The 22,442-nt window shown below is 40.5% G+C and overlaps 1 protein-coding gene across 1 annotated transcript; it reads left to right on the top strand.

The window, feature by feature from the left end:
- The first annotated feature begins 11,540 nt into the window (after positions 1-11,540).
- Positions 11,541-12,470, top strand: LOC105856752 (olfactory receptor 4X2). The gene has a single exon (XM_076001268.1). It carries the CDS (start codon positions 11,541-11,543, stop codon positions 12,468-12,470), a length of 930 nt encoding a protein of 309 aa, XP_075857383.1.
- The last annotated feature ends 9,972 nt before the right edge of the window (positions 12,471-22,442 follow it).

Raw genomic sequence — 22,442 nt, 5'->3', positions numbered from 1 at the left:
AAACAAAAGGTGGGAACAACTCAAATGTCCCACAGATGGCAGAGGAATAAACAAACTGTGGTACAGCCACACCATTGAATACTACCCAGCAATAAAAAGAAAGGAACTGGCTGGGCGCAGTGGCTCATGCCTGTAATCCTAGCACTCTGGGAGGCTGAGGCGGGAGGATCGTTTGAGCTCAGGAGTTTGAGGTTGCTGTGAGCTAGGCTGATGCCACGGCACTGTGGCCCAGGCAACAGAATGACACTCTTTCTCAAAACAAAACAAAACAAAAAAAAAATAAAATAAATAAAAAAAGGAACTATTGATACATGTAACAACTTGGATGGACTTTTTTTTTGTGTGTGTGTGTTTGACCTATGGTAGTTTACTTACTTATTTTTATTTCAGAATATTCCAGGGGTACAAATGCTTTGATTAGATAAATTGCCTTTGCACGGCCCGAGTCACTGCTACAAGTGTGCCCATCCCCCAGACAGTGCACACTGCACCTGTTAGGTGTGAATTTACCCATCCCCTCCTCGCCCTCCCACCTGCCTGACACCCGATAAATGTTACTTCTGTATGTGCATGTGTGCTGACTGATTAGTGCCAATCTAATGGTGAGTACATGGTGTTTGTTTTTCCATTCTTGTGATACTTCACTTAGAAGAATGGGCTCTAGCTCCATCCAGGATAGCACAAGTTCACCATTTCTTTTTTTATGGCTAAGCAGTACTCTATTGTATACACGTAACCACATTTTATTAATCTACTCATGTATTCATGGGCACTTGGGTTGTTTCCACATCTCTGTGACAAATTACATTTCAAAGGAGGCCAAATTGGCCTGCTAAAAAAGTTAAACAACTCAGTTCATTAAGTTAGATGAGGCCGTGGTAGTGGATGATCCAGAAAACTCCAAGGGCTTGAACAACATCAGGTAACAGTTCAGGGAAGCATCAGGTTGGTGGGCGGTTCCTCCCTACACTGTCATTTAGGGACATCTACTAAAATCTCAGCATTATCTGCACCAGGCAGTGGAAGAGGAAGGGCATGGAGTGTGTGCATGGGAGGAGTCTATGGTCAGACCTGAAAGTGACCCATATCACTTCCCATGTTCTGTTGGAGAGAACTTATTTACCTGTATGCCTGACTGCAAGAGTAGCCAGCAATGTGGTAGCTGTGTGCCTAAAGGAGGGAAGAGTGGGTCTTGGTGGACGCTTGGTGGTCTCTGCCCCAGTAACTAACTTACATGCCCTCCAACAATATGAGGGTACCATTGTCTGATACTGTACCAGCAATGGATATTCTCAACCTTTTACATTTTTTGTCAAACTGATGGTTAAAATGATTTTTTTTTTGGACCCAGGGTCTCACTCTGTTGCCCAGGCTGAAGTGCAGTGGTGTCATCTTAAACAATCTTCCTGCCATGGGAAACGCAAATCAAAACCACAATGAGCTATCACTTAGCTCCAGTGAGAATGGCTTTATCAAAAAATCCCCAAACAATAAATGTTCTCATGGATGTGGAGAGATAGGAACACTCATACTCTGCTGGTGGGACTGCAAACTAGTGCAACCTCTGTGGAAAGTAATATGGAGATCCCTCAAAGAGATACAAGTAGAACTACCATTTGATCCAGCAATCCCATTACTGGGCGTCTACATAAAGGAACAAAAGACATTCTATAAAAAAGACATCTGCACTAGAACGTTTATAGCAGCACAATTCACAATTGCAAAGACGTGGAAACAACCCAAGTGCCCATCAATATCTGAGTGGACTAATAAAATGTGGTGTATGTATAATACCATGGAGTTTTACTCAGCCACAAAATCCATTGATAATTTAGCATCTCTTGTATTATCCTGGATAGAGCGTAGCCCAGTCTAAGTGAAGTATCACAAGAATGGAAAAACAGGCACCACATGTACTCACCATCAGATTGGTATTAACTGATCAACACTTATGTGCACATATAGTAATAACATTCATCGGATGCCAGGAAGATGGGAGGGGGGGCAGAGGGGATGGGTATATACAGACCTAATGGGTGCGGTGCACCTGTAATATGCTGACATAAAACAACAACACAACCCAAAAAACAAATATAGAATTTGAATTGCTCCCCCACCTCCCAAAAATGTTCTACAACTGGATTGTAATGATGGTTTTATAACTCTATAAAGTTACTAAATATTATTGAAATGTATACTTTACAGTATGTGAATTCTATGATATGCAAATTATATCTCAATAAAACTATTTTTTTAAATTAGTTTTTAAAAAATTTCAGCATATTAAGGGGGTACATATATTTCATTTCCTGGGTTATTCTTGTGGTTTGTGTTGGCTTTCCATTTTCTCTTGTATTTTGTTGAGCTTCCTTATAATGTAAATTTAGAATTCTTTATCTCTCATTTTGATATTTTCATTTTGGTTGGCATCCATTGGTAAAAAGTTGTTGTTTCTTTTTGGGGGGGACCTTTCGCTCTGATTTTTTTTGCTTTCAGAGTTCTTTCGCAGATTCCTTCTCATCTGACCTCTTGACCCAGTCCCAGCGGTACTGGGCCTTGCTTGCCGGCCTGTCCCCAGGTCCCCGAAGATCAGTCCCCGACTGTGCTGGTCCCGGATAAGAGTGCTGGTCCCGAGTCGCTTATGGGGTGCTCAGGCATGTGTGGTGATCCTCTCGGGTTGCCTTTGCCCTGCTGTTTTCACCTCTTCCCAGCAGCGTGAATTATGCCGGGTCCCCCAGCTTACTCTCCGACATGGGTGGTGGCACTTGGGAGAACAAGTCAGTCACGCCCTGGTTGCTCGAGTTGGGCGATGCTAGGATGCACGATAGAGTTGTTTCCTCTGGCGTTGGTTGATGTTTGCATGAAAGAGCCAGCTGCCGAGTACTTCTTTTGTGTCCGTGGCAGACTGCGGCTCCCCAGGTGAAGCACTTGAGCGCCCCACGCTTTAGGATAGACCCTGAAGCTCCCAGGGGTTGCTTGGGAGGAGGAGCAAGGCAGTTCAAGACTAGGATGTGGCAGCCTGAAATGAAAGGCTTTCCAAGGCTTCAGCAAGGCTCAGAAAATACATGTCTGGCCACTAGGGGGCGCCACCGACACGCCGGTCAGGATGGGATCACTATGGGGAGGGCTGTTCACTGGGGAGGGCGCTAAACGCTGAGTGCTGAGGCACCAGGCTGAGATCTTTCCACCATTATCCAGTAAGCACAGTTTTTCTGGGAGGATGGGTGGGTGCTCCCCCAAATCTCCACTCCTTGGACGCCCGCAGCACACTCCCATCTCTGTGGGTGTGGGAGGGTGGCCCTGGATGTGAGTGCCTGGGATGTGTAAACAGGAACCAAACTGTTTTTGAAGTCCTTGCAGGGGGTGGATGGATCTTGCAAGCGTAGGTCTCCCTGCACCTGGGGTTCTGGGTCAGTTCACTGCAGACAAACTTGCCAAGTAGCAGCTTGCTGATTTAACCGAATCACCACATAACTAATTAGCTGAACTTTTGAATCATCAAAAACAAGTTTCTATTAACCCTTTATAAAACGTACAGCACTTATGTTTTGCTGAAGCTTGCAATGACCAAGGCCTTTGGGTAGGGGGATATTTATGTATTTTGAATATCAGTTTTCTTGGAATTAATGAATATCAAGGATTTTATATTTTCTGGTTTCTCTCCCCTAGTGAGTTTTCAATCTAGCCAACTGCCTTTCCTCCTTCTCTTCGTTCTTGGATTTCTCAAGAAAGGGACATGGTTACAGTGATAGATTAGAATTGTACCCGGGTATGTTTTCACATGTGTTAACCAGGCTTACCTGTGTCGGAATGAATGATCAGCCCCAGTTAGTTCTTTACTCCTTTTTGTATCTGTGCCCCTTTCCTTGTAACTCTGCAGTCCTTCCCACAAAAGGTGGAATATACATTTCCATCCCTTGGCTTTGGGCTCCGCTAAGTGACTTGCTTGGACAGGTGGGTGGGAATGACACTGTGCGGATGAGATCCTAGGGCCGGGCCTTACGAGGCCTTATGTATTTCTGCTTTCCCTTTGTGTTTCCACCACCCTCACGAGATGATGGGTGGCAGCTGCTCCACACCCTCAGCTGCAGAATGAACTCACGTGGAACAGAACTTCTCCCACTGCCCCACCGAACTGCGGCTAAGTTAGAGCTGCCCCAGCCAACCTGCAGGCCCATAAGAATAGATGCTTCCTGCTGCATGCTACTAGGTTCTGTGGTTGTTTTCAGTACAAAACCCCTGGACTTGAGGTGGCGAATATGCATGTGAAAGGGGAGCAGAAAAGTCAATGGACTGGGTTAAAATGGTCAATATTCATTAGATTCGATATGCTTAAACTCACAGTTCTTTACAATAATTTTGCTAAGCCTGGGCATTGACATGTCCTTTCTGCTGCCTTGACGGTTTTGCCCTTGATTTGAAGTGTCTGGAAATGATGTTTGCCAATTTCTGCCAAGTTGACATAACTCAGTTGGACTATTATGTTTTCCAGATTTGCTGATCTAGACAGGTTGAATGTTGATTTTGTGTGTGTTTTGCAATTCAGATTTCTCAAGGCTTCTTTTTTTTTTATTAATTTCATCATATTATGGAGGTACAAATATTATTAGGGTTACAAATATTGCCTCTGCCCCCCTCCCTCCCCCCAATGTGTCCAAACCCCCGGTAGTGTGCACCACACACGTTATGGAAGCATACACCCCTTTCCTCCTCACCCCTACCGCCTGCCCACCACCCGATAAAAAGTTTTGTTTTGATTTTTTTTGACATTTTGGTTACATTGTATATCTTTGCCTCTCCCTAAGAAGGGTTAGAGTTATGCCCTTCCCTTCCAAAATACTCGCTACCTCCCTAAGATTGGGTTCCCCCCCCCTTCCGAATCCCTGGTGAGCATTGCCACCGTTTGAAAACCATAGTTTTAATCAGTCAGTACCAATTTGATGGCGAGTAGATGTAGGGCCCATGTTCCATGTCTTGTGTCACCTCACTTTGGATAACAGGCTTAAGCTTAATCCAGGATAGCATAAACGGTGCTAGCTCACCGTCATTTCTTAGGATTGAGTAATATTCCATTGTGAGGATATATCACATTTTAATTATCCACTCATGAATTGATGGGCTCTTGGGTTGCTTCCATGACCGTGCAATAGTGAATTATGCTGCTATAAACATTTGGGTGCAGATGTCTTTATAATAGAATGTCTTATGCTCTTTTGGGGTAGGTGCCCAACAATGCTATTGCAGGGTCGAATGGTATTTCTATTTCTAGTTGTTTGAGGTATCTCCAAATTCTTTTCCACAAAGGTTGCACTAATTTGCAGTCCCACCAGCAGTGTAGGAGTGTTCCTGTCTCTCCGCATCCTCGCCAGCATTTGTTGTTTTGGGATTTCTTGATATAGGCCATTCTTACTGGGGTTAGGTGGTATCTCATTGTGGTTTTGATTTGCATTTCTCTAATAATTAGAGAAGTAGAGAATTTCTTTATATGTTTGCAAGCCATTATTCTGTCTTCTTTGGAGAAGTTTCTTGTCATTTCTGTCGCCCATTTGTTGATGGGTTTGTTTGCTTTTTTCTTGTTAATTCTTTTAAGTTCTAGATAGATTCTTGTTATTAGACCTTTATCAGAGGTGTAGAGAGCAAATATTTTCTCCCACTCTGTGGGTTGTCTATTTGCTCTACTGATGGTTTCCTTGGGTGTGCAGAAACTTTTTAATTTGATCAGATCCCATTTGTTTATTTTTGATGCTGCAGTGATTGCCTTGGGTGTCTTCCTCAAAAATTCTTTGCCTAGGCCAATGTCAGATAGGGTTTTCCCAACATCTTCTTCTAGGATTCTTAAGGTTTCATGCCTTAAGTTTAAGTCTGTTATCCATCTTGATTGAATTTTTGTGAGAGGTAAGAGGTAGGGATCCTGATTTGCTCTTCTGCATGTAGCTAGCCAGTTTTCCCAGCACCATTTATTGAAGAGAGATTCTTTTCCCCAATGTATATTTTTGTCGGCTTTATCGAAGATTAGATTACCGTATACTGATGGTTTCATCTCTGGTATCTCAGATCTATTCCAGATATCAATGCTTCTGTTCTTGTGCCAATACCAGGCTGATTTAACTATTATTGCTTTATAGTACAGCCTGAGGTCAGGAAGACTGATGCCTCCCAGTTTGTTCTTTTTATTTAAGATTGCTTTGGCTATACGAGGTTTTTTTGGTTCCATACGAAGTGAAGAATTATTTTTTCTAGATCTGTAAAGAATGCTGATGGTATTTTGATGGGGATTGCATTGATTCTGTAGATCACTTTAGGTAATATTGACATTTTAACTATATTGATTCTACCAATCCACGAACAAGGTAGATTTTTCCTTCTGTTTAAATTCAAGTCTTCTTAATTAAGAGGAAAGTGGTAGCTGAGATTGGAAGTGGAAACAAGTCTTTGGCGAATTAATATTAATAATTCAGTGAACTGGCCATTTACCTAAGAGCAAAATTGTTGAATTGGGAAATTCTGTGGATTGACTGCTGGTAATTTGGTCATCTGGCAAATTCTAGTTGGTGAAATGGTTTTAGGTGGATTGCCCTGCTTTTGCACGTAGTGTGATGAGTGACCAGTGGGAGGTGCTCAATAGCTGCTGAATGAAGACATCAACCTGATGTCAACATCGTATGTCTTTATCATTTGGGAAGGGCTTGAGCCAGAAGTGAGATCTCTTGGAGCAGCCAGAGAAGAACTTTCTTGTAAATTACTTTTATTTGAGATATAGAAGTGGTGTTAATATTATCTTGAAATGAAAAAAAACAACAATAATTTTCCAAACTACATGGAAATACTTGAAAGCCATATTTGAATTTATTAGTAGAGTAATTGATATACTTTATATCTGCATAATACCTTTGCACATTTCAAAGCCCTTTCACATCTATTACTTCACTGGAGTCTCTTAGCAATCCTGTGAAGTCAATGAGATATGAATTAATCATTTCTAACATATAGTTTTAGGCATGGAAACATCATTTAGATTAGGTTTTAGCTGTAAGGAACAGAATTGAAACCAAGATAGAAGTCAGGAAGAAAATAGTTTGGGGAGTAGCTGGTGTTACTATAGGCATGCGCCACCATGCCCGGCTAATTATTTTCTATATATTTTTAGTTGTCCAATTAATTTTTTTCTATTTTTAGTAGAGATGGAGTCTTGCTCTTGCTTACACTGGTCTTGAACTCCTGAGCTCAAGCAATCCTTCTGCCCCATCCTCCCAGAGTGCTAGGATTACAGATGTGAGCCACCACGCCCGGCCAAAAGTTATTATTTTTGTGGTGAGAACATTTACCATCTATTTTCTTAGTAATTAAGGTTAAATTTATATTCAGTGAAATATATAGACCTCATATGTACAATCCAGCGAGTTTGGACAAATTCATATATCTGCATACCCGACATCCTAACCAAGATGTAGAATATTTCTCTCACTCCAGAATCTTCTCATGACTCCTTCCAGGCAATCCCCACCCCCTACAGGCAACCACTGATCTAACTTCTATCAGCATGAATTAGTTTATCCTGTTCCGAAGCTCACATCAATGGAATCATAAAGCATGTGCTGTTTTATATCTGGCTTCTGTCACTCAACATAATGTGTTTGAGATTCATCCATATTGTGAGTTATGACAGTTCGTTCTTTTTATTTAGTGAGTAGTATTCCATTGTATGAATACACTGCAATTAAAAAATATATTCTCTTGTTGGTGGACACTGGTTGATTTCAGTTTTTGGCTGTTATGAATAAAAGTGGCTGGAAACATTTTTTACAGTCCCATGTTTTTTAAAAAAGCACAAACTATCATTTATTTTTTTCTTATTTTCAAAACAACTTTTCACAAGGAGGAATGTAGATACATTATTAATTCCAAAAGTGTCTGAACATCTTTTATGATGGCTGGGTTTCATTAGAACTGGAGAAATGACATCACAGTCAGTGGGTTAATATTCACCAGGTTAGGAATTAAAATCAATATCTTATGGCACAATTTATAATTATAGGCAAATAATAGGTTAATTTTAATCTCATAAATATTTTAACATATATTTATAGTTTTCTATAACAATCATTCCTAGACTAATGTTTAAGAATATCTTCCTTAGATTTATTAAACCAAATCTTTCCATATGGAACAGATTTTGCTGAAGACTTTCACAGAAACTCACCTCCGTGATGACATATTACAGAATAAATATAGGTTTTACTTAAATACTTGGAGCTTCTATGTAATTATTTGCTAATCTTCCTTGTGTTGCTTTCTAAAGGATAAGGGTGAATTCAGTGCTTGCGTACTCCAAAGGAACACGCCAAACCTTTTGTAAAATCTAAAAATGACTTATAATTATTTTATTAATCATTAAATCATTATCCATGAAACGTGTGGAATCTTGTTTCAACTCTAATTCAAGGCTGACTTAACAATATTTGTTGGTAGCACTGGGACAGTGTACCTTTCATTATATGAAGTGCTCATATGGCATTTTTGAAACCTTTAATTATAGAAAATTTAAAACATATACAGGTGTGGTCAAAGCAGTGTAATGAACTCCCATGTGCTCAATACCCAGTTTCAATGACCATCAATTCAGGGCAAATTTTCTTTCATTTATACCAGGGTATCTCAGCAGCAGCACTGCTGACCCTTTGGGTCAAATAATTCCTTGCTGTAGGTGACTGTCTTGTGCATTGCAGGTGGTTTCACGGCATCCCTGCCCTCTAAGCACTAGGGGCCAGGTTGTGACAACAGAAAACATCTCTAGATATTGTCACATATCCTCTAGGGAGCAAAATTGCCCCTAGTTGAGAACCACTGATCTATACCTCCTCCACACCAATGGCGAGGAGACCTGCTATTTCAGTTTCCTGACACTCCAGGCATCTATCCCTTGGGCCGCCCTTTGGAGAGTGTCATTTTATGTGAAGCCACAGGATGGCGCTCAAGAAGCAGGAGCTGTATCTCACTGCCTCTGAGCAGCCCCAGGCAGAGTAAGCGCTCTGTGAACTTTGGGTGAATTTAATTTTTTCTTATTTCATGCTGATTTCTGAAGTTGTTTCCTACAAGGAAGTTTGAGCTTTTCCTACAGGTTTGAGTTGTTTCCTACGAGGAGTTTGAGGTCCTGCTTCCCAGGAGGTAGCCTGCCTGATTAGGAAGGAGAAAGGGTATGGCCTTCTGGGGACCAAGCCTCTCTCACCTGATCACGTGCCTTTTCCCTGGTGTCCCTTAAGTAGTGTGAACTCAGGGCTGAGCTGCCAGAGTCCTTGATTCTCTGTGGAACACCTGGGAGGCAAGTCTGCTTCCCTCTTGTTTTAAATCCAGGGGAACTGAGACCCTCACGGCTTAGTCTCAGCATTCCCAAGCCTGAGGCTGCCAGGAGCAGATCCTCCATCTGGGGCCTCCAGCGAGGCAGGTGCTCTGTTTGGTAGCTGGGCCATTTGTAAGGCTTCTCGACTGGCTAACTGGGAAAGCTGCATGAGCCAGGGCTGCTCTCAGGGTGCTGTTTGCATCTGCGTGGTCAGAACACAAAAGGTAACTGTGGTGAGAACAGCAGAGCCACAGAGACACTGGGGTGAGTTTTGTGACCATGAGCTTCTTTTGCATGTGATGATCTATTCCATTTTGAAAGAAAAGGGAACGGTGCCAGGCGCACATGACATTTTACAAAGTGCTCCTGAGTTGGTCCCTCTTTGAAGCAAGTGCAAGTGCTAGGCCCTGGGGTCAGGGATGGAGAAGGTGTGGTCTCTGTCCTCGGGACCTTAGTTTTTTCAGTATTTACTGAACACCTGCAATGACCGAATACTGTGGTAAGAAGCATGGGGAAGATATATATGCACTGCTCGTTCATTCTGTCTGCATTCATCAAATGCTATTTCGTGGCAGGCACTTCAGCAAGCACAGGAGATGGAGTGGTGAGCGAGCTACAACCTCTGCCTTCAGGAAGCTCACACTCCAGTGCGGCAGATGGCCACGTAAAACAATCATCACTCAGTGTGGTCAGTGTCCTGATTCCAAAATGTTCTGAGATAAGAGGGGCCACTGGCCATGAGGGGCTACACATTGGGGAGATGGATTTCTAATCTCTGAGAGGAATCAAGGCAGCACAGTGGACTGGAGTTTAAGTTATCCTGGGAGGGGGCTGGGAGTGGATTTGTGGCATCTACCTGTGAGGCAGGTATTATCTGCATGTTGCAGTTACATAGAATTTGAGTCTCTGAGGGGATAAAGAATTTTCTGCATATTACATAGATACTACATGAGAAAACTTGAATGTCAACTCAGGAGTCCAGACTGCTAGCAGTGCTTTCATCTGTGAACAGCTTCTTGGTAGAATTCCCCAGTGGATCTGACAGTTTAGGGCTGGTCTCTGCCCTTTCTTTGCTTCTGTAAGTTCTATCAGTGATTTCCTTCTGGCTCATGTTGGTCTAATCCTGTGAGCTTATCCCAGTCACTGAAGGAAGGAAGCTTTGTGGCATGAGTGGAAGTCTTCTGCCTCCTGTTCTCAGGTGCCCTGCACCCTCACTGTGTTGATACACAGAGCTCAGCCACCTTGTTGGTACAAAGTGCAGCATGGACTAGGGCAGGCTGCAAAGCAGTCAGTGAGTGGTCCTGGTGATGTCCTAAGGTGCTGGGAGCCTGAGCTGTTAGAAGGATGTGTCAGAGCGTGAGTGGGCCCTGGGTGGGGGTGAGGGGCAGTTTGGAGCTTTGTTGTCATGGGAGCCGAGGATTGGAGGAAATGAAAGTACCAGTAAAGGGGAGAATTGTCCTTGGATTGAGCTGGACCCTTGGAACAGAACAAGGTCGCCAAGTGATCAAGAATAGAAAGAGAGAATTAGGATAAGCAGAAATAAGAGGGGTGCTGAGTGTCAAGGGAGCTGCCCCAGTGACATCTCTTGTGAAGACTGTAAAGGATGTGGAGAGGTTGAGCACACTGTTCTGTAAATCAAGAAGAGAAAAGGAAAGGGAGAAATGGGACAAAGGAAAGCTGCAGGTGAAAGACAATTAAGAACATTGAAAGGCACTAGAAAGATGTCTAACATGGAGATAGTAACATTATTGTGGCTGTCCCACATCGTCCAGTGAAGGGACTAAGTAACCTCCTAATAGGTCCCCTCTGGGTTGTTCCCTCTAGTCCACCTTCTACATACAAAGTGCGTCTACTTTCCAGTTGACAAACATTCCTGATGATGGCCTGTTGTCTGCAGGTTCAACCCCAGAGTCCCTAATGGTCCCTCACAAATTGCTGCTAATCTCTTTGTACAGCTTTATTTTGGCTATTCTCCCCTTCATTGCAGCCACACATGATGAGTTTGCACTTGCTGTCTGCCTTCTTAGAATCCTCTTCCCTCCTTCTATGTATAACTAACTCCCACCCATCTTTCAATATCTCGCTGGCAAGCTTCTCAGACATGCAAGCACGTCTATGTAATTCACCTGCTTAAAGAAGAAGTCTTTTGTTTTGTATCATTTCAGATCACATCACCCAACTGCTGCCTCTTGGTGGCAACCTCATGGCTAACACACACAACGTGAGTGAATTCATTTTTCTGGGACTTTCTCCCAACCAGGAGGTGCAGAGAGTTTGCTTTGTGGTATTTCTGCTCTTGTACACAGCAATTGTGCTGGGGAACTTTCTCATCGTGCTCACTGTCATGACCAGCAGAAGTCTTGGTTCCCCCATGTACTTCTTCCTCAGCTACCTGTCCTTCGTGGAAATCTGCTACTCCTCCACCACAGCCCCCAAACTCATCTCAGATCTGCTGGCTGAAAGGAAAGCCATATCTCTGTGGGGCTGCATGACACAGCTTTTCTTCATCCATTTCTTTGGTGGCACTGAGATTTTTCTGCTCACCGTGATGGCCTATGACCGCTACGTGGCCATCTGCAAGCCCCTCAACTACACCACCATTATGAACCGGCAGGTGTGTGCTGTCCTCGTGGGAATAGCATGGGTGGGAGGCTTCGTGCATTCGTTTGCCCAAATCCTTCTCATATTCCACTTGCCCTTCTGTGGCCCCAACGTGATCGACCACTATTTCTGTGACCTGCTTCCCCTTCTCAAACTTGCCTGCTCTGACACCTTCCGCATTGGTCTGCTGATTGTTGCCAATGGGGGGACCCTGTCCGTCATCAGCTTTGTGGTCCTCTTGGCATCCTATGTGGTCATCTTGCTCCATCTGAGGATCCGGAGCTCGGAGGGGCGGCGCAAAGCCCTCTCCACCTGTGGGTCCCATGTCACCGTGGTTATCTTGTTCTTTGGGCCCTGCATCTTCATATACCTGAGGCCTTCTGCCACTCTGCCTGTGGACAAGATGGTGGCCGTGTTCTACACAGTGGTAACCCCACTCCTCAACCCTGTCATCTACTCCCTGAGAAATGCTGAAGTGAAGAAGGCCATGAAGAGGCTGTGGATCAGGACGATGAAACTGGAAGAGAAATAGAGTTCGAGTCTTGGATTTGATCCTTGGGTCTAGGATGCTGCTGAGTCCAAACTGAAGGAGCAGAATGGGTTTAAGGGAAGTTCACAGGACTTGTTAGTACTAGTGTTATTCTACTTGGTGTCCATCTTCACAAACTTCATTTTATTCGCTTGTGAAGTATTTTGTGGATTTACTGATTTTTTTTTTTTTTTTTTTTTTGAGACAGAGTCTCACTTTGTTGTCCAGGCTAGAGTGAGTGCCGTGGCGTCAGCCTAGCTCACAGCAACCTCAAACTCCTGGGCTTGAGTGATCCTTCTGCCTCAGCCTCCCGAGTAGCTGGGATTACAGGCATGCGCCACCATGCCCGGCTAATTTTTTTTTTTTATATATATATCAGTTGGCCAATTAATTTCTTTCTATTTATAGTAGAGACGGGGTCTCGCTCTTGCTCAGGCTGGTTTTGAACTCCTGACCTTGAGCAATCCGCCCGCCTCGGCCTCCCAAGAGCTAGGATTACAGGCGTGAGCCACAGCGCCCGGCCTACTGATTTTTTAACATCATAATTAATACTGTGGTGAATTTTCTTTTTTTGGTTATTTTTTATTTCAGCATTTTCTACTGTATGTGCACTTAAGTGTTGATCAGTTAATGTCAATTTGATGATGGTGACTACATGTGATGCTTGTTTTTCCATTCTTGTAATACTTCCCTTAGTACAATGGGCTCTAGCTCTACACAGGATAATACAAGAGGTGCTAGATCACCATTGATTTTTGTGGCTGAGTAGAACTCTATGGTATACATACCACATTTTATTAATCCATTGCTGTATTCATGGGGACTTGGGTTGTTTCCACATCTTTGCAATTGTGAATTGTGCTATTACAATTGTACATATGTCTTTTTGATAGAATGTCTCCTTTCCCTTTGGTTAGATTCCCAGTAATGGGATTGCTGGATCAAATAGTAGTTCTACTTGTAGCTGTTTGATGTATTACTTTCCACAGAGGTTGTACAGTTTGCAGTCCCCTCAGTAGTGTATGAATGTTCCTATCTCTCCACATCCACGCCAAAATTTATTGTTTTGGGACTTTTTGATAAAAACCATTCTCACTGAATTTAAGTGATATCTCATTGTGGTTTTGATTTGCATTTCCCTGATGATTAGAGATGTCGAGCATTTTTCATATGTTTGTTAGCCATTAGTCTACCTTCTTTTGAAAAGTTTGTGTTTGTGTCCTTTGTCCACTTTTTGATAGGGCTGTTTGATCTTTTCTTGCTGATTTTCCTGAGTTCTGTATAAATTCTAGTTATCAGCCTTTTATCTGATGTGTAGCATGAGAATACTTTTTCTCATTCTGTAGATTGTCTGTTTGCTCTCATGATAGTTTTCTCGGCTGTGCAGAAGCTTTTTAATTCGATCAGGTCCCATTTATTTATTTTTATTGTTGCCATGATTGCTTTTGGGGTCTTCTTCATAAATTCTTTGTGCAGGCCAATGTCTAGAAAAGCTTTTCCAACATTTTCATCTAGAATTCTTATAGTTCCATGCCTTAGGTTTAAGTCTGTTATAGACCATGAGTCGATTTTTGTGAAAGGTGAGTGGTGACAATCCTGTTTCAGTCTTCTACATTTGGCTATCCAATTTTTCCAGAACTATTTATTGAATAAGGATTTTTCTCCCCAGTGCATGTTTTTGTCTGCTTTGCCAAAGATGAGATGGCTATTTGAAGATGGTTTTATATCTGGGTTCTCAGTTTTGTTCCATTGGTCTATGTCTCTGTTCTTGTGCCAGTACCATACGGTTTTAGTTACTATAGCCAATATACCTTATGTATATGGTTGCAACAATTCTCAACAAAATGCTAGCAAATCAAATTCAGGTACTTATCAAAAAAAATAATCCATCATGACCAAGTGGGCTTTATCCCTGAGATGCAGGGATGGTTCAACAAATCTATAAATAATTCAACACATAAATACAAGTTAATATGAAGACCATATTATCCTCTTAATAGATGCAGAAAAAGCATTTGACAAAATTCAGCACCCTTTTATGATAAGAACATTTAAGAAATTGGCATAGATGGGATTCATAAATATGATAAATCCATATATGACAAAACCATAGCCAATATCATAGTGAATGGAGAAAAATTGAAAGCATTCCCACTCTTAACTGGAAGCAGACAAGGTTGGCCTCTATCACTGCTTCTATTCAACGTAGTGTTGGAAGTCCTAGCCAGAGCACCCAGATAAGAGAAGGAAATCAAGGGCATCCAAATTGGGGCAGAAGAGGTCAAATTATCACTCTTTGCTGATAATATGATCTTATATTTAGAAAACCCAAAGTATCTGCCCGGAGACTACTGGAATTGATAAACAAATTCTGCAAAGTCTCAGGTTACAAAATCAATGTATGCAAATCAGTAGCATTCCTATACAGCAACAGCAGTCAAACTGAGAACCAAATCAAAGACTCAATATGCCTCACAAGAGTAACAAATAAAATAAAATATCTAGGAATATATTTAACTAAGGAGTTGAAAGACCTCTATAGGGAGAACCTCAAAACACTTAGGAATGAAATAGAAGAGGATGTACACAGGTGGAAAACTCGTGGGTTGGCAGAATCAACATTGTTAAAATTCTATGTTACCCAAAGTGATCTACAGATTCAATGCTATCCCTATTAAAATGCCAACATCATTTTATATAGATCTATGAAAAAATAATTCTACACTTCATATGGAACCAGGGAAAACCCCGTACAGCAAACGCGATCATAAGCAAAAAGAACTAACTGGGAAGCATCAATTTACCAGACTTCAAGCTATATTACAAGTCTATAGTAACTAAAACAGTATTATACTGGCACAAAAACAGAGACATAATGAGAACATAACTGAGAACATAACTGAGAACCAATGGAACATAACTGAGAACCCAGATATAAAACCATCTTCAAATAGCCATCTCATCTTTGACAAAGCAGACAAAAACATACACTGGGGAGAAAAATCCTTATTCAATAAATAGTTCTGGAAAAATTGGATAGCCAAATGTAGAAGACTGAAACAGGATTCTTACCACTCACCTTTCACAAAAATCGACTCATGGTCTATAACAGACTTAAACCTAAGGCATGGAACTATAAGAATTCTAGAAGAAAATATTGGAAAAACTCTTCTAGACATTGGCCTAGGCAAAGAATTTATGAAGAAGACCCCAAAAGCAATCATGGCAACAATAAAAATAAATAAATGGGACCTGATCAAATTAAAAAGCTTCTGCACAGCCAAGGAAACTATCATGAGAGCAAACAGACAATCTACAGAATGAGAGAAATTACTCTCATGCTACACATCAGATAAAGGGCTGATAACTAGAATTTATACAGAACTCAGGAAAATCAGCAAGAAAAGATCAAACAGCCCTATCAAAAAGTGGACAAAGGACACAAAGTTTACAAAAGAAGGTAGACTATGGCTCACAAATGAAAAATGCTTAACATCTCTAAATATCAGGGAAATGCAAATCAAAACCACAATGAGATATCACTTATTTCTTATGGTGAATATTCTTGAATAGAAATATTTAATTGTATTTCTGATTTTCTTTTCAACTTGCTTCATATAGTGAATATGCTGTGTTAGATCATAAAGGCCTTTGATATACAGGGTTCAGTGGAATCACCTGCCTTGCAAAATTATTCTTGACAGAACCAAAGATTGTCATACAAGAGTTTTTTGATGAGAAATAAGATGTTACATTATCTCAAAGTTTTCCCCACAAGATACTTATTAACTACAAAGGGAAAAATGTAACTTCATAGCCCTCCTTTAAACAATTACCCCAAGTTAACATCACCATGAACGAGATAAATTGATGCCATGTACCTCCTGTGGTGGTGCACTGGAGAGGCACACAGTATGTTTACTGTCGTATCAAAATACACAACCTGAGTCTAATCATGAAAACCCATAAGGGAATCGCAAATTGAAGCACATTCTGCAAAATTATTGTCCTTCACTCTTCAAACGTGTGAAGACAAAGAAAAATTGAGGAATTTTTCCAGACTAAAGAGAGGTGACAATTAAAGGTCAAATGTGATCCTGGATTGAATCCCATATTAGATAAAGGATATTAGTGAGGCAAAATTCTAAAGATAAAGTAATCAAATTATGTGAATATTATTTTGCTGATTTTGATAATTATATTGTGTCTATATAAGAGAATGTCTTTGGATTTAGGAAATTACTCGTTGCAATATCTAGAGATAAAGGGACATCATGTTGTTAGCTTTGAAACATTTTAGAAAAAATTATTTTTGTTGTATATATTGAAAGTAAACAACATGCTGTTTTATATACATATATAGAACACAGTGAAATGACCAGTATAGGCAGGAAAATTAACATACCTTCAAAAGTTAGCTCTTCATTTGTTGTAAGAGTACCTAAAATCTACTCTGTTAGCCAATTTCCAGTATACAACACAGTATTATTAACCATAGTCCTCATGCTGCATGTTAGATCTCTAGACTTACTCATCCTATACAAATACAAGTTGTTATCCTTTGACCTACTACTCCCCATTGTATCAGAAAAAATTCTATCCATCTGTTTGTCTGTATATCTATTTCTTGAGAGAATGGAGGATAAGGAAAAGGTGGCAAAATACAAATATTTGGGGAATGTGGATTAAGAGAATACAGAAATTCTTTGTACTATTATTGCAACTATTTGGTGAGTCAAATTATTTTGCAATAAAAAGTTAAAAATGTTCTTCAAATTAGATAGAGATCTTTTTGTTGTTTAGTTTGTATGTTCTTGATTCTTTGTGAGGATGGATGTTTTCGTGTTTAATTGACTTTGAGTCTTGTTTACAAGTTTTCCAATGTTTCAAAGCTTTCTTTACATTTGTATATAGTAAAATCTATCAGTTTTTAAAATTTAATCTTTTTTTCCTTTTTACTTGACAAGTTATAATTTCACATATTTGTGGAATACTGAGTGATATTTTGATGTGTGTATATAATGTGTAATGATCAAATGAGGGTAATTCATTTTTTTCTATTGATTTATTCCATTGTTTTTGTGTTTAGATTATTCCACACCATTAAATACATATTTTCTTTGAAAAATTACTTAAAATTTTAATTTAACTTTGTATAAAGGTAATATATTCATAAGGGTCGACAAAACAAAAAATGAAATAAAAAAGTACATGAATGAAAAGTTTCATTCCATTCCTTTCCCCATCCCTACCTTCCACTTTCTATTTTAGCTTTTCCATGTTTTCTATATTTCTTTCAGTTTCTTTAATCAAAGACAATTTGATTTCCCAAATGGGAAATATGTTCCTATTTATCTCTAGCTTTTACACAAATAATAATATACTATATAAATGGATCTGAAATTTGCCTTACTAACAGTGTATCTTGAAAACTTTTCTACATTAGTACAAACAAATTCTTTTTTTCAAATTTCTGAATTCTTTTTTTTTTTTAATTTCAGAATGTTACAGAGGTACAAACATTTTGGTCACATAAATTTCTTTTGTACTATTTGAGTCAAAGTTATAAGTGTGGCCATCCCTCAGATAATGTGCATTGTCCCATTAGGTGTGAATTTACCCATCCCCTCCTCCCCTCTCCAACCTGCTTGATTTCTGATGAGCTTTATTTCCAGGTGTGCACGTAGGTGTTGATCAATTAGTTCCAATTTAATGGTGAGTACATATGGTGGTTGTTTTTCCATTCGTGTGATACTTCACTTAGAAGAATATTCTCCAGTTCCATCCAGGTTAGTATAAGAGGTATTAGTTCACTATTTTTTATGGCTGAGTAGTACCCCATGGGCAATATATACCACATTTTATTATTTCACTCATGTGAAATAATAGGGCACTTGACCTGTTTCCATATCTTTGTAATTGTGAATTGCGCTGCTATAAACATTTCGGTGCAGATATCTTTTTTGTGGAATGTCTTTTTTCCTCTTGGGTAGATGACCAGTATAGCAATTGCTGGATCAAATGCTAGTTCTACTTGTAGCTCTTTAAGGTATCTCCACATTACTTTGAAAGACATTTGAAACTATTTCTAACTCACAGCTTCTTGGCAAAGTTTCAACACTAGCGACAAGAAATTCCATGGGGAAATTTGGTCCCTAATCACAGCATGGGCTTAATTTATTTTAAATAGTTCAAACATCTCAATATTGGAAAACAATCCTTGGTCTACTAGTGAGTGAGTAGGTTTTGTAAACTAAAAAATAGATCTAAAAATCATTGGTTAACAGCTTCCAGTAGCTCTTTTTCCTTTTCTGTTTCTCAATAGTTGATGTAAAGTTTGGGGATGGAACTGATTTCCCGAATCCTTCCTTTTGTAATTTATTTACATCACCAAAGGCTATCATTTTGTTAGAGATCGCAGGACCCAGGAAATTTTGTTGTGTGGAAGCAAAATTTACTTGTTAATTGGCAATAAAAATCACAAAATCAGGATCAGTAGAAAGGAATCCCAGTATCTTGGAAAGGGCATTTATTTGTACCTCAGTGACTTGATCGGTAACTAGCTTGTGACTTTGAGAGATCAATTAAACTTTCTGTCCCTTAGTTGCATCAGGTGACAACTAAGGAGATTGAATTAATGGTCTACAAATTCCTTTCAGCTGCAGAGTTTCTTTGATTTCCCCTGGCGCCTTAGCTGAGATGAAGTGGTTTAGCCTAGCTGGAGCCTCCAGTGCAGATACAGGAGCCACATGGGTGGAGGATTCTTGTTCTGAAGAGACCCTCTGTGTTCCCAGCCACTCCCCTTCAGTGTCTTCAGCTCTGGACATCCCTGTGAGAGATGAGCTCTTGCGACGGAGGGAGAAAATTTTCCTGAGCCTGAGGAAGGAGAAGAATCTTCATGTTCAAGTCCTTGCTCTAAGGGTGAATGTTACCTGGAGAAGGTAAGGAATACTCTATCCACAAAGACTTTTCAGGTTAATTGTACGTGAATGAGAGGCTCCAAATTGCTGTGTGATGTAGGGCCAGTCACTCTCTCTCCGTTAGGCTCAGCTTTTGATTCTGAAAAAAAGAGAGGGCTGGACAGAGGTCGTAAAGTTCTTTCTGGCATTCACTTTCTGGGATTTCATGCAGTACCACTTGGGGGTCCAAGGTGAGTATGGAAAGGAGGCCCTTGTGATGTGACTTTGAGCTCTTAGCAACAGCTCGTACAGGACCTCTCTCATTTATTATTTTGTCCTTGTCAGAGTTCTCCCATTGGGGCTTTATGTTAGAGAATGAAATTCTATAGAGTTAGTATTCCGACCATCATTGAGCTACCTATGCTTTTACATGTGACCCATGGATTACCTTGTTATTCATGCTCTTAGGTGTGAGGCTTTTATCTGGAGAAGTGCTGGAAGGAAGAGGAGGTAATTTGTTACCAACTGTTTCTCTCTTGGGTGAGGGGTAAAGACAAATAAGAAAGAAATGTAAATAAATATTAGGAAATCTGTGCTACAAATAGTTACTATTTATTGAGAGCTTTCTATCTGCCAGGGAGTTCTGCCACATGCTTACATATTTTATTTCACTTCTAATTCTTTCAACAGCAGTGTCAAATATAAATTGCTAAAGAAAACCCCTGTTCACAAGCACACATGATATATGGGGGTAGAGCTGAGAGTTGGCTGCCAAATGCAACACTCACCCTCTTACCCCTACTTTAGCCCAATTCCTGAGGAGAGCGAAGGGCAGCTCAGCCAGGTTTCCTTGTTTTGTTTTCCTCAGTCCTTTAGAGGCCTGTGGACCTAGAACTGTGTCCTCCACTAAAAGGCAGTGGAAGGGTAAAACGCTTACCCTTCTGAGATTCATCAGGTGTGTCCTCTCACAATGATCCCATGAAGTCATCTAATATAATTGTCTTCAATTCTCCTAATGGATTTTTTTCTTCTTAAAATATATCATATGGTCCATTATGGTAACATTCTCAGCATAAGGACTCAGGTGTGTGTGTGTGTGTGTGTGTGTGCATATGTAAGAGATCTGGAATTTTAAGTGAGAATTGGATAATTTATGTCCAAGTAACACTAGAAAAAACATAATGATTTTAGGGTCCTCCACAACCAGCTTATGGAAAATTAGAAGTAGACAAAGTATCTCAATTACAAAGTTGCAGCATGTGTGGCTTTGATCTAGTGCAGTAAAATGTGCATTTCTGCAATAAAAATGGTCTACATTGTTCACAACTTTACATATTTGGTGACAAAGTCTCACCTATGTTATATGAGGTTAACACAATTTGAAAGGAAAAGCTAGAGAGATAGCATTGAAGAGTATGGTTCTTACCAATCTACCAGTTAATCATTTTATCATCAATTGAGAATCTAGGTATACAGTGAACACTATCGTGAGGTTGACACTTAGATGCTGTGTGGGTTCAAGGAATAACAAACTTAGACTGTTCCTGAAGACAAACAGATGACCATAAAACCATAGTGAGCCATAGAGGCTGCATAACAATAGAGTGTAGCACATTGTGTTCTTTCAATTATAGGTGGTAGAAGAACTTCATTTATTCATTCTTTTGAATTCAATGAACATTAGCTGAGAAGTCATTCAGAGGATTCAGAAATGAATAAAGTCAGGAAAGGAGACTGATACAAAAATAATAACTATAATAAAACATCATAAGTATTTCAGTAGAAATATGTAAGAAACATGGAAAGTGTTTGTTGTCTGTGTGTGGAGCAATGAGTGATGTTTGACCTGACTTTAAACAAGCATAAAAGTTAATTAGAAAGTTACGGTGTGCACAACAACCAGGCAGAGGGAAGAGCATATACAAAGAGCAAGTTTGGGATAATGATATATAGCCCAGAATGGCTGGCTTCAGCTGGGAGTGATGACAAGTACAGCTAGAAAGACGAACAAGCTCCTGTTTTTGGAGGGTCTTATTTCCATCCTAATAATATTATACTTAATCTTGTAGTGGAAAACCATTGCTGGATTGAAGTCAATGCATGACTTGATCAGATTTGCATTTTTAGATGTATAATGATAGTAATAGCTAACATTCATGGAGGGCTTGCAATGAGCTGAACACTGTGTGCCTTATTGCATTTAACAGAAAGATGACAGACTAATTTCTAGAGCTGAGAACAGAGATAAATGAGTTAGTGTTGAAGTAACTAGGCAAGGCTTCCTAGATAATAAGCATTGTAGTGTAGGGGACTGACACATATTTTCCTAGTTTAAGAATTAAAGTTAGGCCGGGCACGGTGGCTCACACCTATAATCCTAGCACTCTGGGAGGCCGAGGTGGGCGGATGCTTGAGGTGAGGAGTTCGAAACCAGCCTGAGCAAGAGCGAGACCCCACCTCTACTATAAATAGAAAGAAATTAATTGGCCAGCTAAAAATATATATAGAAAAAAATTAGCTGGGCATGGTGGTGCATGCCTGTAGTCGCAGCTACTCTGGAGGCTGAGGCAGCAGGATTGCTTGAGCCCAGGAGTTTGAGGTTGCTGTGAGCTAGGCTGACGCTATGGCACTCACTCTAGCCTGAGCAACAGGGCAAGACTCTGTTTCAAAAAAAAAGAAAAAAAAAAAAAGAATTAAAGTTAGTGAGTAATGTATGTGTTCTGCCCAGAGCGTGTGAAAGTAATGTGTTCCGGACAGGCTCCCTGTGATAAACAAAGCTGATGCCCAGAGGCATAACAAAGAACCCAAGTTGCAAGTAAGCAAGAGCTGCCCTGCCCCACGGCTCTGGGGATCTGGAGGCCACACAATAAACACCCCATAAGATGGCTGGTTAGTCAATGACGGGCAAGACCCCTCAAGGGAGGGTCAACCTAAGCGATGCACAGCTGCTGGGGTTCAGCCGAAAATCTTAGGGGGTCACCCTAAGAGAAGCTGGGGATGAGAAATGCCCCCTGTGGCTTGCCTTGCCCATCCTTGCTAATCTCGGTCCGGGATCTATGCCTGGCGCCTAGAGCAA

The sequence above is a fragment of the Microcebus murinus genome, chromosome 4, assembly GCF_040939455.1.
Source record: "Microcebus murinus isolate Inina chromosome 4, M.murinus_Inina_mat1.0, whole genome shotgun sequence".
NCBI classification, from domain to species: domain Eukaryota; kingdom Metazoa; phylum Chordata; class Mammalia; order Primates; family Cheirogaleidae; genus Microcebus; species Microcebus murinus.
This window is presented reverse-complemented; position numbering and strand designations above follow the sequence as displayed.

Coding starts and splice junctions, on each gene's coding strand:
- LOC105856752 (XM_076001268.1), top strand. CDS start 11,541: ATGGCTAACACACACAACGTGAGTGAATTCATTTTTCTGGGACTTTCT.